Here is a 26,460-nt window from a genome sequence, read left to right on the forward strand (position 1 = left end):
TTCATTCTACTGACAGATTCCCTTTAACTTGTACTAGCAAAAGTAATTTACTGATAGCACAACGTGTACTTGATAGATACAGATTTGTAAACTGAAAATAGTGGGTGGATTTCTGCCGCATTTATTCACTCTCATTTATCAATAATAACCAGTTACACTTATCTCCTTATTAATCTCAATTGCTTTCATAAAAAGAAAAGTGCCTGTTAAAATACATTCTTTTTAATGTTTGTTTTTTTCGTTGATTTTTTTTTTCTTTTTTTTTTTTACAACCACCTTTGAATGGAATATAAATGTACTTCTTTCAGACAAGACTCCCTTTAAGATGGGTAATAGATCTTTAATTTCTGTTTACAGCAGAGTATAAAATATTTATAGTGCTCCCAACAGATAGATTTTCAATGCAGGCAATAAAATAGAGTATTTAAATATAAATAGCAAACTCATGAAATCACTGGCTGGTAATGATCCACCCTCTCCAGCAGCGTCTGGGAATATCCAGGAGAGTAATATCTGAAATACAAACAGGGGAAATTAATGCAGAAAAGGAAGAGGATGAAGAGTCAATTAAGGGACAATTTGCCAAAGAAGTTGAGCTTTGCAAGATCATAAATATATACTGTATTTAGGATGCACGTCACTATGGATCCCAGGTTCAGACTGCTAAAATTAGGAAAAACATTTTCTACTGAAGAAGATGAAAGCATGATTCCCTCACATCCACTAGGTAAAATAAAATCTTAGCCCTGCTACACACACACAGAGCTCTGCTACATACTCACACATCTGCTACAAAGACACGCACAGCTCAGCTATATACACATATTTAAACACACTGTTTGTTGCCCCATTTAAAAGGTTCTTTCAGCCATGTGATCATATGACTGAATGGTCCTTCAGATACTCGATATCTGCAGCATCTGTGAAATTCCTGGTAGTTTCTCTCCTGCTCTGCACTCATCAGATATGTAAATATGCAGCTGGAGGAGCAAGCGCAGTTTTCTGATTGATAAGGAAGGACGCTGTATCAGCATTCTCCTCAATCACAGGATGCTGCATGTGGACTAAAAGACTCCCATACTTTTTTTTGTGAAGAAGCAGTGTCTTATGGTTAATAGTGATAAGCGAACATGCTCAGATAAGGTGTAATCTGAGCATGCTCGTGTGCTGGGTGACTTCAGCGTGCTTGAATAATATGTTAATATGTAAATCGATTCACTAATATCTAATTGCCAAATGGTAGCACTGCACATTAACAGGTGACAATGAATCTACGTGGCTTAGAGTTGTTTCCAGCAATCCGAATGTAAAGTCTCTTGTGTATACATGAAATATACTAAGAAGTCTGTATGTATCCATTGTATGTAAAACGAAGTATCCTCTTGACTTACATCGGCCTGGTATGAATTGGCATACTTTTTTTTTACTGTATAAAATAGTGCAGTCTATGACACTTTTCTACACAGAGGGAAAATACAGTATACTTTTACAATGGCAGTCAGTGGTCCACAAAAGCCACTGTATGCCATTACAGAGGTACAAGAATACTCTTGATATATAACTCCAATGTAGCCAAGAAATGATATATGAAGAGATCTTCAGTTATGATATATAAAAATTGACTTGTGATTGGAGGAAAAATACAGAGAGAGGAGGGTCTCCTGTTTCAAATAATTTATAAGTTTATAGTGTATGTGAGGAGCTGGCCTTGTTCTAAAGACTACTGGACCAATGGACATAGAGCACCATCCATGGCTCTAAGGAATGCAGACTTTTTCCAGCTCGGAGCACCAGTTACATTGAACCTATTGTTGTGTTTTATTGGAAATTTGCTTGCTATGTTATATTAGAAATTTGCTTGTTTGTCAGTTTAAGTGCACTAATTTCACCTGGAAAGTGTTCAGCCTCTGGAATCAAAGTTTCCATTCAGTGACAGTAAGCAGAGGAAGACGTGCGAGCTGGATCTTATTTATACATAAGATAAAAGTTAAAGATAAAAGCAATCATTCCATTACTCTTGATTGTGTCTCAGAGGCCTCAACAGAGCCATTGTTTCATACGAGACTGTATGTTTGCTCTCGTTGTACATTAATTTGTGAATGCATGCTGGTTACATATTGCATCTGCCCACTACAGTTTACTAACCTACACAAAATATGCAGATTACTTGAACAACCAAACAATGAAGGATCACCTCCCCCCACCTTCCTCTAATAATGTGGAAGAATGTCCTGAATGGGAGCTGCAAAGGGACCCTCTTCAGGAAAAGCCCAAGGAACCATGGCTCCATCTGGTGGAATACAGGTCTGCTCCTCTGCCCATCACTGAGTCCACAAAGACGTTTGAGAACCCTGGTTGGGATTGTACTATATGTGGTTGCCGGCTGGAGCTTGATACACGTGCTACAGTCATGAAATCTATCGTCTGGATGTGAGGAACTATCTTAAGGACGGTTGTTGCCGGCTGGAGATGGATACACACGCTACGGAATTGATATCTATGGGTTGGATGTGAGGAACTATCTTAGGGACTGTTGTTGCCAGCTGGAGCAGAAAACATGTGCTACGTTTGTGGTATGACACATGGACTGTGACTATATACTATACTGGAGGGAGATACAAAAGCTGTGGGCCAACCAAAAGTTGCCTAGTAAGAGTGCTGTGAAACGATGGGCCCCAGGATGGGATCTTGTGGAGTGCCGACATTGCACTGTGACCATCTACCCATAATTGCTGTGAGACCATGGATGTAAGGAATAAGAAATAGTTGCATTGTGCTAGGCAGGGCCGGTTTTAGGCAAAGTGTGGCCCTAGGCAAAGTTTAAAATGGAGCCCCAAATGCTAACATATTGCACATCACAGAAGCATTTCGATTGTATTTACATGTGCTGAGTTCAGGCCACTAAATGAGTGTGATCGACAATATTGAAGAAGTCATTCAACACTTGTTTCCTGGCCTCTTTCCACCGTCTGAGAAAGAATGATAGGAACAGAACAATCACTAATGGATCACTAAGGGTGCGTGCACACGTTGCAGTTTTTGCTGCGGATCCGCAGTGGATTTGGTCCTGCGGATCCGCAGCAGTTTCCATGCGGTGTACAGTACCATGTAAACCTATGGAAAGCCAAATCCGCCGTGCACATACTGTGGAAAATTCTGCGCAGATTTGCTGCGGTTTATTTTCTTCAGCATGTTACTTCTTTTTTGCGGGACTACGTTTGGGACATACAAATCAATCTCTCTCTCATCCGCACTGCCAAACCGCACTAGAACCTGCATCAAATCCGCTGTACACATGCTAGGAATCCGCAGGAAAAATGCATGTGTTTTACCTTGTGGTTTCTGCCAAGAGATATGGATTCTCTGCAGACAAAACCGCAGACTAATCCGCAATGTGTGCACACACCCTAACAGATCATCATACAGTATCATGTTATCAGCAGCACATCTACAGTTTACACCCCATAGTCCTCCACATAATATAATGTGCCCCATAGTCCTCCATATAGTATAATGCAGCCCCTCCATAGACTATATGGCAAACCCCTCATAGGATATAATGCAGCCCCTTATATAGTATAAAGTAGCCCCTCCATAGAATACAATGTAGCCCTCCTCATAGTATAATGCAGCCCCCCATCGAATATAATAAATATAATACAGCCCCCCCACAGAATATAATGTAGCCCCAAAAAGAATATAATACAGCCCACCTCCCCATAGAATATAATGTAGCCCCCCATATTATATAACACAGCCTCCCCCTATAGAATATGATGTAAAATGTACCCCCCATGGTATATAACACAGCCGCATAGTATATAGCCCAGCACCACATGGTATACAGCCCACCATGGTATACAGCACAGCATGGTATATAGCCCACCATGGTATAATACAGTCCACCATGGTATACAGGCTGTATACCATGGTGGGCTGTATAATACAGCCCAGCATGGTATAATACAGACCAGCATGGTATAACAGACCAGCATGGAATATAGCCCCCCAGAATGGTATAATACATCCCAGCATGGTCTAATACAGCCCAGCATGGTATATAGCCCCCCCCCAGAATGGTATAATACAGCCCAGCATGGTATATAGCCCCCCCCCCAGAATGGTATAATACAGCCCATCATGGTATATAGCCCCCCAGCATGGTATAATACAGCCCAGCATGGTATATAGCACCCCCCAGCATGGTATATAGCCCCCCAGAATTGAATAATACAGCCCAGTATGGTACAATACAGCCCAGCATGGTATATAGCCCCCCAGCATGGTATAATACAGCCCAGCATGGTATAATACAGCCCAGCATGGTATATAGCCCCCCCAAAATGGTATAACACAGCTCAGCACAGTATTATACAGCCCAGCATAGTATATAGCCCCCCCTAGAATGGTATAATACAGCCCAGCATGGTATAATACAGCCCAGCATGGTATATAGCCCCCCCAGCATGGTATGATACAGCCGAGCATGGTATAATACAGCCCAGCATGGTATATAGCCCCCCAGCATGGTATGATACAGCCGAGCATGGTATAATACAGCCCAGCATGGTATATAGTCCCCCTAGAATGGTGTAATACAGCCCAGCATGGTATATAGCCCCACAGCATGGTATAATACAGGCCCCCCCAAAATGGTATGATACAGCCGAGCATGGTATATAGCCCCCCCAGCATGGTATAATACAGCCCGGCATGGTATATGCCCCCCCCCAGAATGGTGTAATAAAGCCCAGCATGGTATATAGCCCCCCCCAGCATGGTATATAGCCCCCCCAGTATGGTATAACACAGCCCAGCATGGAATATAGCCCCCCCAGCATGGCCCCACAGTCCAGTACTCACACCGATTTAAAAAAAAAAAAAAAACAAAAAAAAAAAAACACTCCTCACCTTCTCCTTGTGCCCGCGCTGCTGGCTGCTCCTGTCTCCTCCTGCTCTGTCTGGCACACAGTGAGAGCGCGATAATGTCATCGCGCTCCCGCTGTGTCAGAGGCAGAGCGGGGAATGATGGGAGAGGGAGCGTCAGCTGACGCTCTCTCCTCCATCACTGCCTCCTTCAATGCAGCGGTGGCGGGAGTCGGCGCTGGGGGCAGGCGGGCCCCCCTGCCTCACAGGGGCCCATAGCGGCTGTGTGATGTGCCGCTGGCTGGGGGCCACTGGAGGAGCGGGGGCCCTAGGCAGCTGCCTTGTCTGCCTGCCCCTAACACCGGCCCTGCTGCTAGGGTAATTATTACAACCCAGAACCTCAGATCTTCAGTGTATATATAAAACTTATACTATAGATAGGATGCATTTGAATGCAATCTATTGTTCTGTTATCAGCCATTTTAGACTGATGCGCAGTTTACTGTACTGCAGCAGAATAGCCTTCTTGATCACAATTTATCACTAGTTGCCTGGATATTACCAGCTTTTCTTACAAGCCGTCATCTTTTGCATTATAACTTATTCTGCCTCCTTAGAAGAGTCTAACGTCATTTACATTCTTGGCAGACATATCTGCCATAGCCAGGCTTTGCCCATCCACAATGATGAACACTTCCAAGAATTCAGTATTTCCTTACTTGACAATCTCTTCAGGGTAGCAATTATTGATAGTGTTGATGTATTCCTGGAGAGGGGAGCCAGGATCTGCGGAGATCTCTTGAATCTTCTTAAGCCCGCCACTTGTTACAAAGAGCCGTCTTGCTTTGCTGTCATGTGGAAGAACCTGTACATGAAAAGCACAAAATCTTTACATTGCCAGTAACAAATACCAGAAGGCGCTATCTTGGGTCTAATTTCAGGGTGTCAATGCATACTGCACTGGATTAGAGGCGGAAAATGTCAACACATTTACAAACATCTCAATACATTTCTGAATGATCGAAACAGAGACCCCCGGGGCTCTACGGTTCAGAGACATGAATATCCAGCAAAATAACTAAAGATGAGTGCCAATGTAGAACAAGATGTAATAAAGTACCGGCATCACATCAAAACAGCTGTGGAGACCTCACCTAGTTATCATGTCATGTTGTGTAGGCCACATTGTAAGGGAGGTACAGGATGGAGAACATGCAGATGAAAGGAAGCAGCAGAGAGTGCAGACATAAGGAGTCTGCTGAGCAAAAGCTGGAAGAAAATGAAAGGAGAGATGGAAAACCTCAGAAAGAGAAAAGGAGAAAGTACGCAAGAGAGGATGCAACTGATAAATCTATAGAAAAACCAGCAACGTGTAAAGATTATGAGAATTCACATAGGAAATAAAGAGAAAGAGGTGAAGGGAGGTAGTGATAAGAACCAGAAGGCATTGTGCATATGTGATAATGCTCACCTGCTGTAAGTTATAGGCATGTTACAGGTCACCAGGGACGTCTGTGACCACAAACGTATGAAATGCAGGCGGACTACATTGTTACAGGTCACAGAAACCCATAGGTAATTAATTATTCCTTAGCTGCTGCGCAACCTCTTTTAGAAAAGATAACGATAACAGGCGGCCATTTATTTCTATGAAATACGCTCATACTTTGTCAGCAGGACCTGAAGTTTATATAATAATATTCTGCAGCCTCTGCGACACAGAACTGTACAGGAGAGTGAAGATACTTCCTAGGCCACGGTCAGTATTTGGTCAGTATTTTACATCAGTATTTGTAAGCCAAAACCAGGAGTGGATGATAAATACAGAAGTGGTGACGTGTTTCTATGATACGTTTCCCCTAACTGTTCCACTCCTGATTTTGGCTTACAAATACTGATGTAAAATATTGAATGTGTGAAAGTGGCCTAAGAAGTTTCTTCAGCATCTTCCGCTTGCCATTAGGCATATGTATGTTTGTCCTGAAGGACTCGGTGGGCTCAGAAATGCATCGACAAACCTACATTTTTACCTACCGCTGCTTCTGTAGTGGCTCCAGAGGGCACAGAAACACTTTCAATCCTGACACTGAAAATTCTATGGAAGCTGCTGCACCTGGATTCCAGGCTCTAGAAGTGTTGTGTCTCACACAACCACATAAGGCGTGCGGTTTTACTTTTATCCATAAACCTTTTAACCTGGTTAGGATCCTATGGCGCGCTTGTATTTCTTTACGAAAAAAAAAAAAACTTTTAAAACTTTTGTTTTAAAAAAAAAGATGCTAAATAACTCATAACTCATGTGGAAGATTATACTGACAGAGGTTGTAGTTTTAGAAACTACCCCCCCCCCCCATGTGCAATAATGCGAGGCCGGGAATCCAATGGGGGGGTCATTTTCTCTGTATCTTTCCTAACTACTTTAACTGGATTTCATTATTCATGCGGTGTATGAGCGGCCTGGTCAGAGGGAACGATTATGTAAACCAGACATGACAGAGCTTCTAGAACTTCAGTACAAGCAGTTACACACAGGCATTTAGGGGAAAATGTCCATTACAAGTGAATCACTTTCCACAGCTGAGGTCACGCAATTTTCTGCTGAAATTGGACAGGAGGTTCTGGCAATGAAGCACAGGCCATAGTTATGTCAGCGTGAACATTGTGCAGGATCATATAAGGTTTATATATGAACACAGCACTATCATGAACACACGGGATGCATGTGGTTGGAGCTCTCACGCTGCCAAGTACTCACATTAATTATCATAAACAGTGTTGCAAAAGCTCAATATTGCGATCTTCTGTCACACACTACAAATGGCCACATAGCCTTCCAGGTATAAGGCCTCCTTGAGTCATCAGTTTATTACACACGTGTTCTATTCATGTTATCTTACCGATAGAGCACGTACCAGTCGTAGTCTATGGGGCCGTTCATGTGTCCATGTCGGATTTGTTTATGTGTGCTTTACAAGCAAAAAAAAAAAAAAAAAACACTAACAAAAAGCAGACGCGTCATTTTTTCAACAGTTACAAATCAAAGTTGCCCATTCAAATCAATGGTTCTGTGAAAAAATAAAAAAGGAAAGCACACAGGAGTGTCATCTGAGTGTTATCCATGTTTTACTGTTGAATGGGTAGGAAAATGTGCTTTTTTATTTGCACATGAAAAGAATCAAACCTCATGCCGCACTGATGGTTAAAATGGACACAGAAAAATGTGGATTTAAGGGCAGTTTCACACGACCGGAAAAACCGGTACCGGAGCTATCCGTGTGCATACGGAGGTCATCCGTGTGACATCCGTATGTCCATGTGTACCATCCGTGTGATGTCCGTATGCTGTCCGTGTTTTTGAAAAATTATTTTTAATGTTAACCCTTTGACTTTTAAAAACACACAAGGATCGCACACGCATCCGTGTGCGGTACGTGTTTACACGGACCCATTGACTTGTATGGGTCCGTGTAATCCGTGCTGTTGCACAAAACGGACATGTCAGCGTGTTTTGCACACGGACACACGGTCCGTGAAAACACGCTGACATCTGCATAGACACATTCCTGAGAATGTGTCTATGTGTGTCAGTGTCTCCGGTACGTACCGGAGACACTGACGTGTGAAACTGCCCTAAGTCAGATCTAGCACACTGATGAAAAATATATTTTTTTCTCATACATTAAAAAAAACATTATTGCATGAGGCCTAATACGGATCTCTGTTGCAGACAAACAGCTGCACCAATATGGAAATGTTTAGTCGCCAGTGGCTTGCTGCATTACTGCTTTTCACGCTTAAGGCTACGCTTCCATGATGAGCTTTTGATGTTGCAGATTTTCTGCAACATTTCTGCACCTATTAGGGTGTGTGCACACGCTGCAGATTCTGCTGCGGATTGATCCGCGCGGATTTAGCAAAATCCGCAGGTAAATCCGCAGGTCAAAAGAACTGCGGTTTATCTGCAGGTTACCCTACGGTTTATCACCTCTACAATGGAGGAGATGGTAAACCGCAGCGGAATCCGATTAGAAACCGCAGCAAATCCGTACCGTCTGCACTGCGGTATCCATTTCCCATAGGATATTATGGTACTGTACACCGCAGTACCAAAACCCGCTGCGGATCCGCAGCAGAATCCGCAGCGTGTGCACACACCCTTAGGGTATGTTTCCACTGTCAGGATTTGCTGTGGATTGGACGCTGCGTACAGCTGCAGCAGCCAGATGTTACAGCATAGTGGATGGGATTTTATGAAATCCCATCTCCACTATGCATGCAGGGCCGCCTCCGGCATCCCTGCGCAACCGGACATGCAGCGCGTCTTTATAGACCGCAGCATGTCTATTTATCTTGCAGAGAAGCTCCGTCTCCGCAAGATAAATATTAGTGTTCTATGAATAGGATGCGGTGATTCCGCAAGTGTTCAATGAACACATACAGAATCACCGCACGTACAACAGGGGGCGGCGCTTTGGGCGAGGCAGGTATCCGCTGTGTCCAAAGCACAGCACTTCCTGAACGTGGAGACATACCCTCATTTAAATTAAATTACCTGCGTTTTTTTCCCCATTGTTTTGTATCCCAAGTGTTCTTATTGCTGCACTTTTGTCTCTTGTTGGGATGTCATGTTTTAAATCAAGCTGCTTTCTTTCTAAAACTTCCTGCTATTTGGCTTTTATTAATAAAGTCATGAGCGGATTACATGCATTTTATACATGCAGGTCATGTGCATTTAATGTATTTCTATGAGGAAAATCCACAAGAGAAAATTACATGCACCGCAGGTCAGTTTACACAGCGTAGAAAAAACATGAATTTTCTATAAATACCACCAAGTTTGCTGGAAATATAAAACGCTGCGATTTTGGTGCTGTGACAATATGCAGCATTAAGGGTATGTGCACACGTTGCGGATTCCATTGCGGATTTTTCCACGCGGATTTGGATTTGCGTTTTACATGCGGATTTAGTGTAGAGTTCCTGCGGATTTCTCCTGCGTTTTTACACCTGCGGATTTCTATAATGGAAGAGGTGTAAAAACACTGCGGAATCCACAAAAAGAATTGACAAGCTGCGGATACAAAACCGCAGAAAATCCGTGCGGAAAAATCTGCAGCATGTGCACAGCATTTTTTTGTTTTACATAGAATATAATGCTACTGTACAACGCAGGAGAATCTGCTGCGGATCCGCAGGGCCAAATCCGCTGTGGATCCACAGTAGAATCCGCAACATGTGCACATACCCTAAAAACTCAAAGGAACCTAACCCAAAGGGGCTTTCCACGTTAAGAAAAGTGGTCCCCAGGTCCCCAAATGCTTTTATACCTGTAGAATAACAAACACACCAGATGCTCAAAACAACAAAGAGACCGAAGCAGCGGCAGAGAGTCGTCGCTGGACCTGGGAAGGGTAGGTATCTGCTCGGTCTGTTACTTTACAGGTGGTTTGGGCACCACTTTTGTTAAAGTAGAAGAGCCCTTTAATGCTACATTTTTTAGTTTTCTGCAAAGACGCTTGCAACTTTCCCAAGTGCAAATTATTAAAATTGTGTGAAACACAGTAACAGTACCCAAATCCTGCTGTGGGTCTATGCGTTACCGGAGAAGCCCTGTGAGTTTTTTGCTTTACAGATAAAAACAGTACATTGAAGGCACAAAACACATGCTACACAGTGTGACTGTGGGTCTAAATACCCATAGTATCCCTGCTAGCAGCTTGTCTGTGGATGAGTGTCTTTCCCTTTTGAAGAAGACTAAGCGTATTTAGCCTATCCAATCTGCCCATACACATGAGATGGCTGTCTGCCAAACATTATTATCTTTCCTGACTCCCCACACACATGCGTGCTCGGTTCCTTCATGTGTTTTCAATGAGTAGAGAGGAGAAAGCCACTGCCCGAGGTGTATTATCTCTCCTCAAAGCAACAGATCAGCTTTGGAAACTCCAACTACCCGATCCCTCTCTCCTCTGACGTGATCTGTAGAGGGCTGAGTCAGGAGGCCCCCCATGCACAACAGATGATCATCCGGTCACACCAAAATAGATGTGTTCAGCTAACTTTCATCCACTGTATAGGGGGCATTAAAGAAGACTTCTTACCAGATGAAAAGTGGCCAGGTTTTATTTATTTTTGTAGCACCATTAATTCCGCAGTACTTCACAGACATTATTCTAGCTGTCCCCTATCACTGTCTTTGGAGTGTGGGAGGAAACCCCACGCAAACATGGGGAAAACACACAAACTCCTTGTAGATCTCGTCCTTGGTGGGATTAAAACCCAGGACCCCAGTGCAGTAAAGCTGTAGTGGTAACCACTGAGCCACCATAGTGCTAACCACTGAGTCACCACACAGTGCTAACCACTGAGCCACCACACAGTGCTAACTACTGAGTCACCACACAGTGCTAACCACTGAGCCACCATACAGTGCTAACCACTGAGTCACCACACAGTGCTAACCACTGAGCCACCATACAGTGCTAACCACTGAGCCACCATGTTACTTCTCTCATTGCAGTCTAGCTGCTCCAATGAGCATTCTTTATCCATTTTTTTTTAATCCATCATATAGTTTCAGAGAGATGGATCTTAAATTCAGTGCCAAATTTTTATTCTCATTACCCACGGTGAAGTCTGTAGGGTAATAACCCACCCTCCCCTCCCTTAGAGATTGAAATCTAGGCTACAGACGGTCAATAAGTGACACTTGAGGGCAGCTTTCTTTCCCCTGTAGGACAGCTAACTTGCATTCCCACAAGTCTCCTACTCCCTAGCTGGGAAAGAAACAGTTGACTGTTGGTCATGATAAACTGGACTGACCAATTCTCTAGCTTACGGGAAATTCTTGTATCCAGTACCATTAATCCAGTATTCTTCGGACTAGTCAGTGGAGAAATGGATTTCTTCTTGACCTCTCTACTCTCTCTCTGCTCTTCTACAAATATAAATATATTTTTCTTCCGCATCCGCAATTCCTACCAAAGAACACATTTGACGAGGCATCTCAACCTTCTCCTCGGAGACACAATCTTAGATTAAATCTGAGTTCATGGCTATTTTGTGAACATTCAGTGGTAACAATAAAACAATTTTACTGTATGTGACTTATCTTCCATCATTTATGGTTAGCACTTGTGTGGAAATCTTAAGTGGCCACTCAAACACCAGGAAATTTATTTTGATTATAAAGTCAGCGGGCTTCCAAGGGTACCTGTCACTCACATTCAGCGGAGGCAATGAATTCCTCAGCTGTATTCTTGTGAATTGAAGGTCAGACCTCAAAATTGCTGCCGTGTCTTGTGCAACCAGTAGTTTCATTCATGGTTCTAAGAATGATCTTTCGCTGCATTAAGTCACAGATTTACCTCTAGGTAACATCACAGTGCCCCTACCAAATCTACTGAGGGAGGTAGAGCGGGGAAGAGAGAAAGAATGAGTGTGCACGAGAAAAGGAGAGAGAGAGAGAAAGACAAAGAGAGAGAAAGTGAGTGTGCAAGAGCAAAGGAGTGCAGCACAGAAAAAAAGAAACCGAAAGTGAGCGCACAAGAGAGATGGACTACAATAAGAGAAAAAGACAAAGAGATAGGAAGAAAGAGCAAGTGCAAGACAGAAGGAGTGTGACAAAGAGACAGAGAGAGAGCGCAAGCGAGGAGGAGTACAACAGAGAGTGAGACAAAGAGACAGAACGAAAGCGAGGGTACAAGAGAGGAGTAGTACAACAAAGAGAAAGAAAGCAAGAGTGCAAGCAAGGAGTATGATAGAGACAACAATAAAGGGAAAAAGAAAGGCGTACAATAGAGAGAAATTCACGGAGAAAAAAAGCAAGAGTGCAGGAGAAAAAGGAGTGTGAGAGAGAGAATGAGTGCAAAGGAAAAGGTGTGCCAGGCAGTCAGAGAGAAAGTGGGAGAGAGACAAAGAAAAATGGGGAGGGAGACAAAAAAAAGACAAAGCACAAAGGAGAAGGTGTGCAATACAGAGAAAGGGACAGAGAGATCAAGAGTGCAAGAGAGGAGGACATAAAGTGACAAAGACTAAGAGAAACAGCATAAGAGAGGGGTGGTTGTGTGGGAGAAGAGACAGAAAAAGAGAGAACAAGAGAAAGAAAGAAAAAGAGAAGGCATGTGAGACAGTTGGAGAGAAAGAAAGTGAGAGCACAAGAGAGAAGGCAAGCATGAGAAAAAATAAAAAACAGCGTAGTGGCAGGGCAAGACAAGAGAAAACAGAGCGCAAGAGAGCTTATGCCCAAGACAGAGAAAGAGAGAGACCGGGAGAGTGAGAAAGAGAAAGTAAAATAATGAGAGCCTATGTATAAAAATCAAAGCCTGACCGTCGTTTCCAAACAGAAAACAGGTGTGAACAGGCGCTTACTAAGAGTAGCCACCTTCAAATATATCTAACAAATTAAAGCTGCACTCTGTAACGGTATAGTAGGCAAAAATGAAATACCGTATATGAAATTGGATTACTGCTCTAGAAAATAGGTGAAGTGAAGATACTTAGCCTATGGTGGTTTTAATCACAGCAGGATCCTGCCTACCCATATAAGTGTGGGCTATCTGCCCATGAGGGGTACATGTTAGGTTTCCAGCAAAAAGGATCGCCGTGTTGTTGGATGCGGGGTATACATGACTTGGCCAATTTATGTGCTAAGTATCTTCATTTTACCTATGTTGTAGAGCAGTAATGCAATTTCATATATTTCATGCTTGCATGCTATAGCGTTACAGAGTGCAGCTTTGTTAGTGAGAATGGAGAGAGCGGCAGAGAGAGATAGAAAGAGAGAAACAATGACAGAGAGAGAATATGAAAAACCAAAAGGGAAAAAGTACAAGGTTATACCATACAATATAAAGGCTGCATTTAGGCTTATAGAGGGCATATTACTACAATCCAGTCATGGTGGCTCATGCTAATAATCTGTATATACAAATGGTCATCACAATCAAAAGATATTATGTTATGTACCCCGCAGTTCTTCCTGCACAATAGCATTACAGACCCCCTATTATTGTGAGGAAATCCATATAAACTCAGACACACGGTGGTACAATATGGGCCCATAGGAGGTCCTGTGCACACCTCTGTCCATGAGCACAAAGACATCACTTCAGAACAACATTAGCATTGTGGAAGTGTGGGGCCCCTGAGGCTTCAGTCGCCACAGAGGTACTGCACCTTCTCCTAAGGTATAGTGCCCCACCATCCATCCAGGTAAGGTGGGAACTCCTGACCACGCTCCACACCTGCATTCCACACACAAGATAGTTCAGTGGGGCCACTTAACAGCTTCATGCTGGGGGTTAGCAGAGCACCCCTCGTGGAACCCTGCTTCGTAACACGAGATGTGCTGGGAGGCGGGTGGAGTGAGATGATATTAAAGAGAGGGAAAGTGTAGGATTTGAGGTCAGTCTGACAGGAAGTCAGGGAGTCTGGGGTGAGTCCCAGAGAAGGAAGTCAGACGAGGGTCTGAGAGAGAGAGCAGGCTGACAGCAGGTCAGCCTGAGAGGAGCTCAAGGCGGAGGAAGGCAGTCAGTCAGGAGAGGCTGAGGACTGGTCTGGATCGAGCTCCTCAGGGAAGGAAGAGAACGAGAAAGAGACGTAGACTGAAGACTACAGATTCCATAAGAGAGATAGAACAGATCGGAACGAAGGAGAATAGAAGGACGGTGGGAAGCAGGTTGAGAAAGAGAGAGAACCCTTCCAGTCCAGAGCGCAAAGGCCGGTCCCCGAGGTTGATTGGATCTTTATGTCCGGCAACAGACACCGGAGGAGTAGTGAGCCGCTAACGCCTTGCTCCCACCATAGACTTGGGACACAACAGCAACTGAATAGTGAGCCGGGACTCTGGAGCTAGAGTTCCCCGAAGCAGGCTACAGCTGTCTGTCATACAAGTAAAGACTAGGAACACCTAGAGAGAGGCATTCCAGGGTAACTAAGTACTGGAGTGCTTCGCACCTAAAGGCGCATCGGAGGAGTCGTTCAGTAAGGTACATGTTGGCGGAGTGTGGAGGGGAGAATCCTATCCTGCCTGGAGGTTGGCTGGAGCCCTCACCTGGAGAACACGGCACGGAGGCAGGCAGTTGAGTGAACTGCAAACAGTGAGTAAAGCTTTGGAACCGCATGCTCTGGTGTCCTCCAGTTATTCCAGCACCGCTACACCTGGGTACCAGCCTCCATACCATTCTGCGCCTCTCCTCATCCATTGCACCTACACTGCCCTGGGACTACAGCTCCACATGTGGGGAGCTACACCATCTCTGCTGCACCACACCATCAGTCCCAGCGGATCTGCATGCAGCGTTGGCCTAACACCATACTTGCCAAATACCACGGGTGGCGTCACGAACTATTCTAATAAACTCTAACACCATTAACATCACCGCCATTGATATTGGGCGCCCAGGGCCATGGACCGGGTCGCTGCTGCTGTGACACCTCCCCACCTCGACACCGGCCCGGTACCGGGTAACCCACCCCGCTGCCCTGGGCGAGCCAGCGTGGGGCGCCCCAGAAGGGATTCTTAGATCCAAAATCATTTTCAATTTAAATGAAAAGCCATCTTATCAAATCTGTCTCATTTACGTCTGTATCTGGTAAAGCTAAGTGACAACCAACATGACCGCCACTTGCTTCGACAAGGGTTGTCGTCAAGCTTTTCTAAGGTCCAAACTGTCAGTTGTGCCCTATTCTGTGAGAGTTTTGGAGCAGAGGACATAAAACTGTGTAATTAGGCAAACTTTCAGGAGTCCGAGAAAGCTGGGTGAGATCTGTAAAGCGGGCCATATTGGTTCCAGTACGTTTTCCATAAAAATGATGTAACACATGAAAGCGGAGATGGTTTCTATAACTTTATAGAAGAGAATGAGTAAAGTAATAAAATATGTAAGGGAACTTTGTTTTTTTTACTTCTTTAATTCCTCCATTTTCTAATCATGGGCCTGCAGGACGTTAAGTTTGAAGTTTATTATCACCCATTGTTATGGTACATAAATTGCAGTTCACCACCAACTGCCATAAACAATACACCTGATGGAGAAATCCCTCACTGCTGCGTTCACTGACCCATGTTACAAGTACTTTATTCCAGCGCTCCATGCTGTCAGCCATTGCTAATATCTTAAATCCACAGTTTTCCAACCTGTATCGGATTTTTCTCAGATTAGGACTCATTAATGATCGTTCCGCCATCAGATGAACATTTGACAAGAATTTTCTCGAATACATGATTTTATGACTTGGATATTGGTCAGAGAACATTAGGACAAGAACCAAAGAATATCTCTTACTGCAGTGTTATAGGAGGGGGAAAAATATACATTTGGAGTGAGACCAAAAAGCGCAAGACACAGTATATTGTGCTAGAACAGGGGATAATATTCTGAGGCCTCATTACTTCTGTTCCAAGAAGAAATTTCATTATTTTCTGCTTTTTACAAATAAATCATCGGATGCTATTAAAAAGTATTTCTCAGAGCCAAGGGGGAAAAAACCCCCACAATGAAATGGTTGTCCACTTCTATTTCAGTCACATCTAGATTAGAAAAAAAAAAGGTCTTTTTCTTTCCCAGAACAGCGCCACTCTTCTCCATTGGCTGTGTCTGGAATTGCAACTCTGAACCATTTACTTAAATGATTAACATGTGCAATCTGCAGATTTTTAGGGGCAAAATAAAACCTCGTTTTGTAATCCTGCATAAGGCTACTTTTACACATCAGTTTTTCGCCGTCAGGCGCAATCCGGCATCGCGCCGGATCCGGCAAATGTTATGGAAAACTGGATGTGACGGATCCGGTTTTCTGCCGGATCCGTTTTGGTCATCAGACCAAAAACCGGATCAGTCTCATCCGTTTCATCAGATTTCCCATCCGGATTACATCGGATCCGGTTTTTAAAAACGCCCCTTGGGGGTTTCGAAACGGGATTGGCTGCTGAAATCTATATATACCGTGTTCCTGCAGCCCTTCTTTGACAGGTTGTAGAGGAGAAACTGCAGGATGGAGAGAAGAGCAAGTGACTGGCGAAGATGGATGTTGTGATTGCAAATATGTTGAAGAATGTGGTGAATTTTAAAGCGGAGGCGAATCGTTTGAGGGTGATTGTTCTGGAGAAGGAGAGAGCGAGACAGCAGCGCATCAGGCATCAGCGACGCCGTTTGTGGATCCACCCCATCACAGCCAAGAGAATGACGCGTGGGGTCTATTCTACACTCTGCATGGACCTTAGACGAAAGCCGGAGAAAGTTTTTGCATATGTTCGCATGAAAATGAGAATTTTGATTACTTGGTGGAGCGCATTGCACACCTCATAAGAAAATCGGACACCTATTGCCGCTTCTCTGCTTCACCCGCAGAGCGTCTGATGGTGACTTTAAGGTAAGCCACATTTATTGGATGTGCTCGCATCAGAGCACACTTTCACTGCAATCTTGTTGGTGGTAGTTTGTATCTCCAAGTGTTATAGCTGAGTTTTGGTATGTAATGCTGTGATTTTAAACTAATTGATTGTTTTTTAATTCCCCACAGATTTCTTGCAACTGGAGAATCCCTTTTGTCACTGCATTTCCAGTACAGACTCGGGATTTCCACCATATCTGGAATAGTGAAGTACACATGCCGTGCACTGTGAGACTCCTCAGCTGAAGAGTTTTTACCAGAGCCCACAACAGAGAGGTGGATTGAAATTTCAGAAAAGTTTCAATAGATATGTCAGTTTCCGAACTGCTTGGGCGCTGTGGACGGGAAACATATCCGCATTGTAAAGCCAGCCGGATCGGGATCGGAATATTTCAATTACAAGAAATATTTCTCCATTGTCCTCATGGCCATCGCTGACGCGGAATACAAATTTATTGCTGTTGATATTGGGACCTATGGCCGCTCCAATGACTCTCAAGTTTTCAAACTGTCTGCCATGGGGCGTAAACTGTATGGAAACACCTTCCAGTTCCCACCCCCTAGACCGCTGCCGCAAACATCTGGTCCACCTATGCCATTTGTCTGTGTAGGGGATGAAGCCTTCCAGCTGTCAGAACACCTTTTGAAACCGTACGGTAGCAGAGGATTGTCAAGAACAAAACGCATTTTTAATTACCGCCTAACAAGAGCAAGAAGAATGGTGGAATGCTCCTTTGGTATTCTGACAGCCAAATGGCGGGTCCTATTGACTGCGATCAACCTCAAGACAGAAACTGTGGACGAGGTGATCAAAGCGTGCGTGGTACTCCACAATTTTGTGATGTGCAAGGAACCCATTTCCATTGAGGACACCTCTGAAGAAACCACCTTGCAAGATTACCAGAACATTACCAATAGAAGTTCCGTGACGGTGTCACGAATGAGGGACAATTTTGCACAATACTTTGTCACCTCAAGGCAGAATAGACTGGCAGGATGACAGAATTTGATAAATTTCTGCCCTTAACCAAAGTTGTGTACCTTCTGTACCAACAGTATATACCTTTTCCAAACAAAGTTGGCTATCTCGTCGTCTATCTTGCTGTAGTTTAACTATTTTTACCTTTTGACCACAGTTGTGTACCTGGTTGTGTTTTAGGCAAAGTCTTTCACCTTTTAACAAAAGTTGTGAAATTCCCAACAAGATACCCAACTTTTGGTAAAAGGTGAAATACTTTGTCTAAAACACAACCAGGAACACAACTGTGGCCAAAAGGTAAAATTTATTTACCTTTTACCCACAGTTATGTACCAGGTTTTGTATACCTTTTTATCTTTTGTCTACCCTGTAGTTAACCTTTTTTTATAGCATAGTTCGCCGCAGAAATAAAAGACAGACAACCAATGTAAACCAATAATTTAACTTTTATTGAAAAATTTTTGTTTTTAATAAACTGTTAATTGCCCCCCAAAATTTATTTTTTATTTGTAAACACACATTTATAAATTAGTATAGTGTGGGGTGGAAATACTGCTGGAGGGGCTGCGGGACACCGACACTGGGAGTGTGGAGAGAGGACTGGGATCGTGGTGGGGAAGGAACAGTTAGAGGTGAAGGGGTGGAAAAAGCAAGAGAATGGGTGGACATGTGGGTGGCAGAACAGGTGGTGGGTGGTGGAGAGGGGGGTTGGGCAGGGACTGGAGTAGCAGATGATGTGGTTGAGAAGTGGTACGGGGAAGGAATGTGGTAAGGGGAAGGAGGTTGGTACGGGGCAGGTTGCTGGAAGTGGGGAGGTTGCTGGTACTGGGGAGGTTGCTGGTACTGGGGAGGTTGCTGGTACTGGGGAGGTGGCTGGTATGGAATAGGAGGGGGAGGAGGGGCAGTGGCTGGAGGGGGTGCAGGTGGAGGAACTACTGTGGTGGGAGGTATAGGTTGGGAGGTAACCAGCTGTAGAGCACCGAGGCACGAATGCATTACATGCATCTGCTGGGTAGGAGATAGCGTTGCCATGCGCTCCACAACAGACCTGAAAAAGGTGTGGTTTGGAGAAGATCTTGCTTCTGAATGCATTGTTTGCAGAAGAGTCTTCAACTCCAGAATGCTGGATCCGGCCAAAACCGGACGAAATGCATGACCATCCGGCACTAATGCAAGTCAATGGGGAAAAACCGGATCCGACATTGCATTTCGCCGGATCTGGTTTTCGTAAAATTAGCCGGATCGCGCCTGACGGCGAAAAACTGATGTGTGAAAGAGGCCTTAGTCATGCAAGGAAATACCTCTTGTATGGTCACGTTCACACGGTCAGTATTTGACATCAGTATTTGTAACAATCAGAGGAAAAGTATAATAGAAACACGTCACCACTTCTGGATTTCTCACCCACTCCTGGTTTTGGTTTACAAATACCGATGTAAAATACTGATTAAAGACTGAATGTGTGAACGTCGCCTAAAACCAATAACGACATACCGGTAATTGGTAATCCGAAGACTGCCATGCACTCAGGCCCTACTCTACGCAGCAAAGCGTATCGCCTTTACATGGCGTGTTTCTTTAAATCAGCTATTTTAGGGAAGGGTTTCTAACTTTCATTAGGTCCCAAATGACACTTCTGCCACACTGATGCAATGATACATCCCGATCTCTTGCATCATTGAATAACTAGGGATATTTGCCATTGAGGCAATTAAGCCGACACAAACACTTGTGGGGAACATAAAAATACACAACTACTCACATTTTTCATCCTAGATACTGGTGGAGCTTTGTAATAACACGAGCTGAAGGTTGCAGCTCGAGGCAAGCAAATTTTCACCCACTTTATGTAGGAACAGCGAATAAGGTGCAGAAATTAAACTCGCTGGTTTCAAAGTAGCTTTTGTCAAATTTATGACGACAATAGACAAACTGTATTTTTATCAAGTGTTTTGAATCAACTTTTTTTTTTACAGTCTTCGGGCTCGTGCACACAAGATTTTCTCGTGCAAGCACTAGCCATGGTTTTTAAAGGATAGCACTCTTATCTACTATATTCTATGGGGCTCATGTGCACATGTCTGATTTTCCTACTCTGATGGTCCATGGAAAAAAACGGAGACATGTCCGATATTGATTGAAGAGTCGGCTCAAAAATAATAATAATCTTTATATAGCGCCAACATATTCCGCAGCGCTTTACAGTTTAACAGTTTCAAACACAACAGTCATAAATAACAACGTTAACAATACAATAATTAAAAGCAAAATAAGACGACCCTGCTCGTGAGCGCTTACAATCTACAAGGAGGTGGGGGACATACAGAGTACAGGTGTGTATTTACAATGATGGTCCAGCCATCTTGAGGGAGTGGGGGATAGATGGGGCAGTGAATGGGCTACACACACACACTTAGGCTATGTGCACACGGTGCGGATTCTGCTGCGGATCCACAGCAGATTTAGGTGCGTTGTACAGTACTATTGTTTGCAATGGTAAACTGAAAAACACAGTGCACATGCTGCGGATTTGCTGCTGGTTCAAATCCGCAGCATGTCAATTCTTTGTGCGGATTCCGCTGCGGTTTCACACCTTCTCCATTGTAGGGGTGTGAAACCGCAGGGCTAAACCACAGGGTAATTTGCAGGTAAACCACAGGTCTTATGACCGGAGATTTTACCTGCGGATTTTTACAAATCCGCAGGACCAAAATCTACGTGTGCACATAGCCTTGCACATTAAATGACTGATTAGGGAACATAATAGGCCACTCTGAACAAATGTGTTTTGAGGGAGCGCCTAAAACTGTGCAAGTTGTGGATGGTCCTAATTTCTTGGGGTAGAACATTCCAGAGGATTGGTGCAGCGCGGGAGAAGTCTTAGGGAGTGGGAGGTACGGATTAGAGCAAAGGTTAGACTAAAGTCGTTTGCAGAGCAGCGATCGGCTAGGCAGATAGACAGAAATAAGGGAGGAGATGTAGGGGGGTGCCGCACCGTGGAGAGCTTTGTGGGTGAGAACAAGTACTTTGAATTGGATCCTGTAGTGAATGGGCAGCCAATGTAAGGACTGGTGAAGAGTGGACACGTCTGAGTACCGATTAGCCAGACGGACGACCCTGGCTGCTGCACTAAGGATGGACTGGAGAGGGGAAAGTCGAGTAAGGGGGGGAGGCCAATTAATAGAATAAGGCGGAAGTCCACACGGGAGTGGATCAAGGCGACAGTGAGGGTTTTTGTTGTTTCCATGGTGAGAAAAGGGCGGATTCTAGAGATGTTCTTTAGGTGTAAGTGGCAAGAGATTGTACATGGAAGGTGAAGGAGAGATTGGTGGCAAACGTAGCACTCAGCGCGCCTGCTGCCAGCGTGTTATTATGGTGCCACCCACGGAGAGGGAAATGTCAGATTTAGGGAGGATCGTAGACGGCGGGAGCAGAAGAAGTTCAGTTTTGGAGAGATTGAGTTTCAGATAGAGGAGACATGATGTTGGAAACTGCGGACAGACAGTCACTGGCGTTATGTAGTACAGTGGGTGTAAGGTCAGGGGATTGTGTGTATAGTTGTGTGTCTCCAAGAGTTTAGAGATGAAGGGGAGATTGGGACTGTAGTTGTTTGTGCAGGATGGGTCAAGAGCGGGTTTCTTTAATAATGGAGTAATGATAGAGTGTTTGAAGGAGGATGGGAAAATGCCAGAGGAGAGGGGGAGATTAAAGATTGTAGTTAGGTGAGTAGTGACGACTGGAGAGAGAGACTGGATGTGATGTGAGGGAATGGGGGTCGGTAGTGCATGTAGTGGGATGAAAAGAAGGGAGGAGCCTGGAGACGTCTTCTTATGTGATGGGATCAAATGTGGAGAGTGAGCCAGGGGAAATGCAGGGAGGGATGGGAGTCATTGCACTTGGTGGCTGGGAGCGGATTTCCTGACGGATATTATCCATTTTCTCTATAAAGTGGGAAGCCAAGTCATCAGCACAAAAGTCTGTGATAGGGGCTTGTGCTTTTGGCCTGAGGAGGGAGTGAAAGGGGTCAAAAAGTTTCTTGGGGTTGTGGACTAGTGAGGAGATCAGGGTGGTGTAGTAGGTCTGTTTGGCGAGGTGAAGGGCAGAGTTGTAGGTTCTTAACATAAATTTGAAGTGGATGAAGTCTTCTGGTGTGCGGGTTTTCCTCCATAAGCGTTCAGCACTCCTAGAGCATCGCTGGAGAAACGGAGTTTGTGATGTGAGCCAGGGCTGTTTTACTCTGTGCTTGGAGGTTCTGAGGGTGAGGGGCGCTACTTGGTCTAGGGTGCTTCTGAGAGTGTCATTGTAGTGGTATACAGCCAGATCAGGACAGGAAAAAGAGGAGATTGGGGACAGTGATGAGTGTAGGGAATCTGAAAGTGTATGAGGGTTAACGGTATGTAGATTTCTGAATGTGTGGTAGGTAAGAGTGTGCTGGGGTGGGTGAGGAATTGTGAGCGCGAAGGAGAGAATGTTGTGGTCAGAGAGAGGAAGTGGTGAGTTATTTAGGTAGGAGATTAAACAGAGCCGGACAAAGATCAGGTCAAGGGTGTTACCGTCTGTGTGTCAATGCAAATCTATGGGTACGTTAAAAAAAAAAAATCACACAACACTCGGATAACATCTGAGTGCAGTCCAATTTTCAAAGACTGACGGGATAGAGAAGGTGGCTAAACTTTTATTTTTTTCTCTCCACCTCAGAGAAAATCTGATGCCATTCTAATCAAATTCCAAACACCCAGTTTTCCCAGAAAGTTGACAAATGTCTGAAAAGACTTTTTACTATCTTGAACTAAAAAGCACAAATTAAGTGGGCCCAAAATCACAACTATTTTTTTTTATCGTTCCTTCCTGTGCACCTAAAATGAGAAATTAAGCAACTTTATAATGGTCTTAAATAAAGATCTCTCATAGTTTTGTATCTACAGCACCAACGGGCATTTGTATGGTAAGAAAACTACAAATAAACTCTGTATAGTCTGATTCTGCCGTCATGTCGCCATCCATTTGTTTCCTACTTTTTGCTAACCAACATATTGAATGTTAGGAAATCAAGGAACACCACAGCGTTTCAGAGTAACTCATAAATGCCTGCAATAACAGAGTCAGTCTGTGATTCACGAGTCCTGTGGTTTGGACATCATGAATCGGCTGACAGGCTCCCTTTAAAGAATGACCTTCACTGGTTTTCTGACTTTTTAGGTTTGGGCTGCACAGTGATTTTGCAAAACAGGTCGTGTGGCCAAAAATCCCTCTATGCTGTAATGCAGTGTCACATTTTGATCCAAAAAGTACTGAGTCAACGACAATGAAGAGGCAAAAAGTCTAACCGTTGGAATGTTTGCGATTTTCTTGTCAAGGTTGCAGGACCTTGCATGTTACAATGTGACCCCATTTACTTGTGATCATTTTTGTCTGTGCAACCTGTGCTGCAACCAAAATTGCACAAAAAGCAAAGAAAAGAAATGATTACATTCTGATATACATGTTTCACCTTATGCCACAAAAGTATTGGATAATAAAATGCTTTTTAAGTGGTCATTTGTGCTCTTGTGCAGCAACGGACAAACCTTGGAGGCATGTGATAGCGCCCTGGTTAGTGCCTTATCAGAGTGCCCTGCATCTACATATTCCAAAGACACTAAATATGGCTTTATACCTAATGAAGGAAAGAATGCAGCAATGAGCGATTCCAGGATATTTTTGGCTATCTAGGAGGACCTCTAAATAACTAGTCTCTTTAACCCTTGTGCTGTTCCACGCTCCACAGCCCTTTGTATGTACTTTGTGCTACACACAAGGAAAGGTTGGGAGTTCACACACTTTGGATTATTTGCCTAATACCTCAATTAGATCTTTACAACCTTAGCACAACTTATCTCCCTATCTAGTGCCTGCATTTTTACAGCCAATCCTATCACTAAATCTGTCTGACTTTTATTGCCCTCCTGTAACACATTTGTACCTCAAACCAATCTGGTTTTCCTCAGTTCTAACAAGAAGAGAAAAAAAAAAAAAAAAAAAGAGAGAGGGAAAGGTGGTTGTGTTCCCTATGTAATATCACAGCTTGCAACAGTGGATACCTACCATGCAGTCAATGTTTGCTGCCCACAAGTGCAGGGCAAGAGTCATTTTATCACCAGAAATTGTAATCCTGGTCATAGATGAGAGATTTGTTTTTTGTAAGAAGGCAATTGCCACTGTTCCACTGTCACCTGCCCACGGGGAAAAGAAGAATCCAACAGGTGAATTTTGACCTAGTAGATACAGCAAGCCACAGACCATGGATAGGACGGTCCTTTCCCTCTCCATTTTTCATGAAGGTCTTGGAAGGTACTGGATCTCCTTTCCGAGATCTACGATAGCTGGTGCAGTGAGTATTACAGGCAATGCTCACTGGGAATAAGTATGCAATTTAGCTATTTTCTGGAAAAAAGAATGGGTGACTGTCCAGTACTACCTTAAAGGGAACCTGTCACCAGGTTTGGCCGGTACAAGTTACGGCCACTGCCTTTCAGGCCTTATCTACAGCATTCTATAATGCTGTTAATAAGCCCCCGATCCAACCTGAAAGATAAGAAAAATAAGTTTTATTATACTCACAGTGGGGGGGTGGTCCGGTCCAATGGGTGTCGCAGGTCTTGGTCCGGCGCCTCCCATCTTCTTGCGATGCCGGCCTCCTGCTTGCATCTTCACTCCCCGGCATCGCGCGCCTGTGCAGGCATACTTCTCTGCCCTGTTGAGGGCAGACCAAAGTACTGCAGTGCGCAGACTCCGGGAAAGTTCAGAGAGGCCTAACGCCTGCACACTGTAGTTCTTTGCCCTGCCTCAACAGGGCAGATCACTACGCCTGCACAGGAGCATGATGCCGGGGAGTGATGAGGAGCAGGAGGGCGGCATCGCAAGAAGATGGGAGGTGCCGGACCAAGACCTACGACACTCATTGGACCAGATGCCCCCGGGTGAGTATAATAAAACTTATTTTTCTTATCATGCAGGTCGGATCGTGGGCATTATAGAATGCTGTAGATAAGCCCTGAAAGGCAGTGGCCGTATCTTATATCGGCCAAAACTGCTGACAGGTTCACTTTGAGGTCAATGTCTGACCCATGATAGGGTTCTTCCCAATTAACTTATAAACTTAGGTGATAAAGGTAAATGTATCGGGGTCCAACCGCTGGGCCCCAAAAATCTTTGTGAGGCAATACAGTGCTAGCTCGACCATTGCTCCTCTTAGGCTAGTTTCACATTAGCGTTTTTTTGCGCAGTGCATCGTGCGCATAAAAAACGCAAAGAAAAACGCAAAACAAACGCGCGTTTTTTTAACGTCATGCGCACGCTGATGCGTCAAAAAAACGCAGCGTTGCTTGCGTTTTACATGCGTTTTTGCATGCGTTTGCATTTTTTTTATGCACATGCGTTTTTAGGTGTGACATTTTTTCCATTGTCTAGAGAACATTCTAGACTTGTTTCACTCAAAAACGCATGCGCAAAAAAACGCAACCGTTCGCAAGACCATGCGCATGCATGCGTTCCCATAGGCTTCAATGTGTTGTTTTTGCGCATTCCGTGCGCAAGCGTGCGCATGCGTTTTTTTGCCGAGACAGGGCGCACCAAAAAATGCAACATGTTGCGTTTGGCGCGCCTGGCGCAAAAGACAAAAAAACGCATGCGCACGAAAACGCAAGTGTGCGCAAGACCATGCGCACGTCATGTTAAACATAGGTGCGAAGTGCGCATGCGCACGGGTGCGCACGATGCGCTGCGCACAAAAGCGCAAATGTGAAACCAGCCTTAGGCCTGTTTCACACTTCAGTTTTTTGTGTCAGTTAAAATCCGCCAAAATGGCAGAAAGCAGATCCGTTGCAAAACTGATGTGAACGGATGCCATCGGACCGTTTTTTTAACGGATCCGATGAATGAAGAATTTTAAAGGAAACGTAGCCCGGGGAGGAGAGATAGAGAGAGAGAGAATATTTTGTGTCCGCCAGAAATGATTTCAGGGTTAACTTTCCGGCTGACTTCATTCCTCCGGGCATGCGCACTATGAAATGCGGATCCTGCAGCAAAAAAACGTTTCATTGTCCGTCCGGGCATGTCGGCGGACGCAAAAAATTTGACGGATCCGCAAAAAAACGGATCCAACGGATGGCCATCCGTCAAGATCCGCCGGTAATGCAAATCAATGGGGAAAAAAAACGGATCCGCCAAAAAAAATGGCG

General features: G+C 44.3%; 1 protein-coding gene across 3 annotated transcripts in view; it reads right to left on the bottom strand.

The window, feature by feature from the left end:
* Positions 1-319: 319 nt before the first annotated feature.
* Positions 320-26,460, bottom strand: part of SPAG6 (sperm associated antigen 6) — a 251,931-nt gene continuing 225,790 nt past the window's right edge. For all 3 annotated transcript variants that reach the window (XM_073581813.1, XM_073581814.1, XM_073581815.1), the window contains 2 exons: positions 5,586-5,731; positions 320-513 (listed from right to left, as the gene is read on the bottom strand). In XM_073581813.1, the coding sequence (XP_073437914.1) occupies positions 444-513; positions 5,586-5,731 (216 nt within the window). In that variant the 3' untranslated portion in view covers positions 320-443. The remainder of the gene's footprint in view (positions 514-5,585; positions 5,732-26,460) is intronic.

Source organism: Dendrobates tinctorius, unplaced genomic scaffold, assembly GCF_039654945.1.
Source record: "Dendrobates tinctorius isolate UK_male_01 unplaced genomic scaffold, ASM3965494v1 ptg000070l, whole genome shotgun sequence".
Lineage (NCBI taxonomy): Eukaryota > Metazoa > Chordata > Amphibia > Anura > Dendrobatidae > Dendrobates > Dendrobates tinctorius.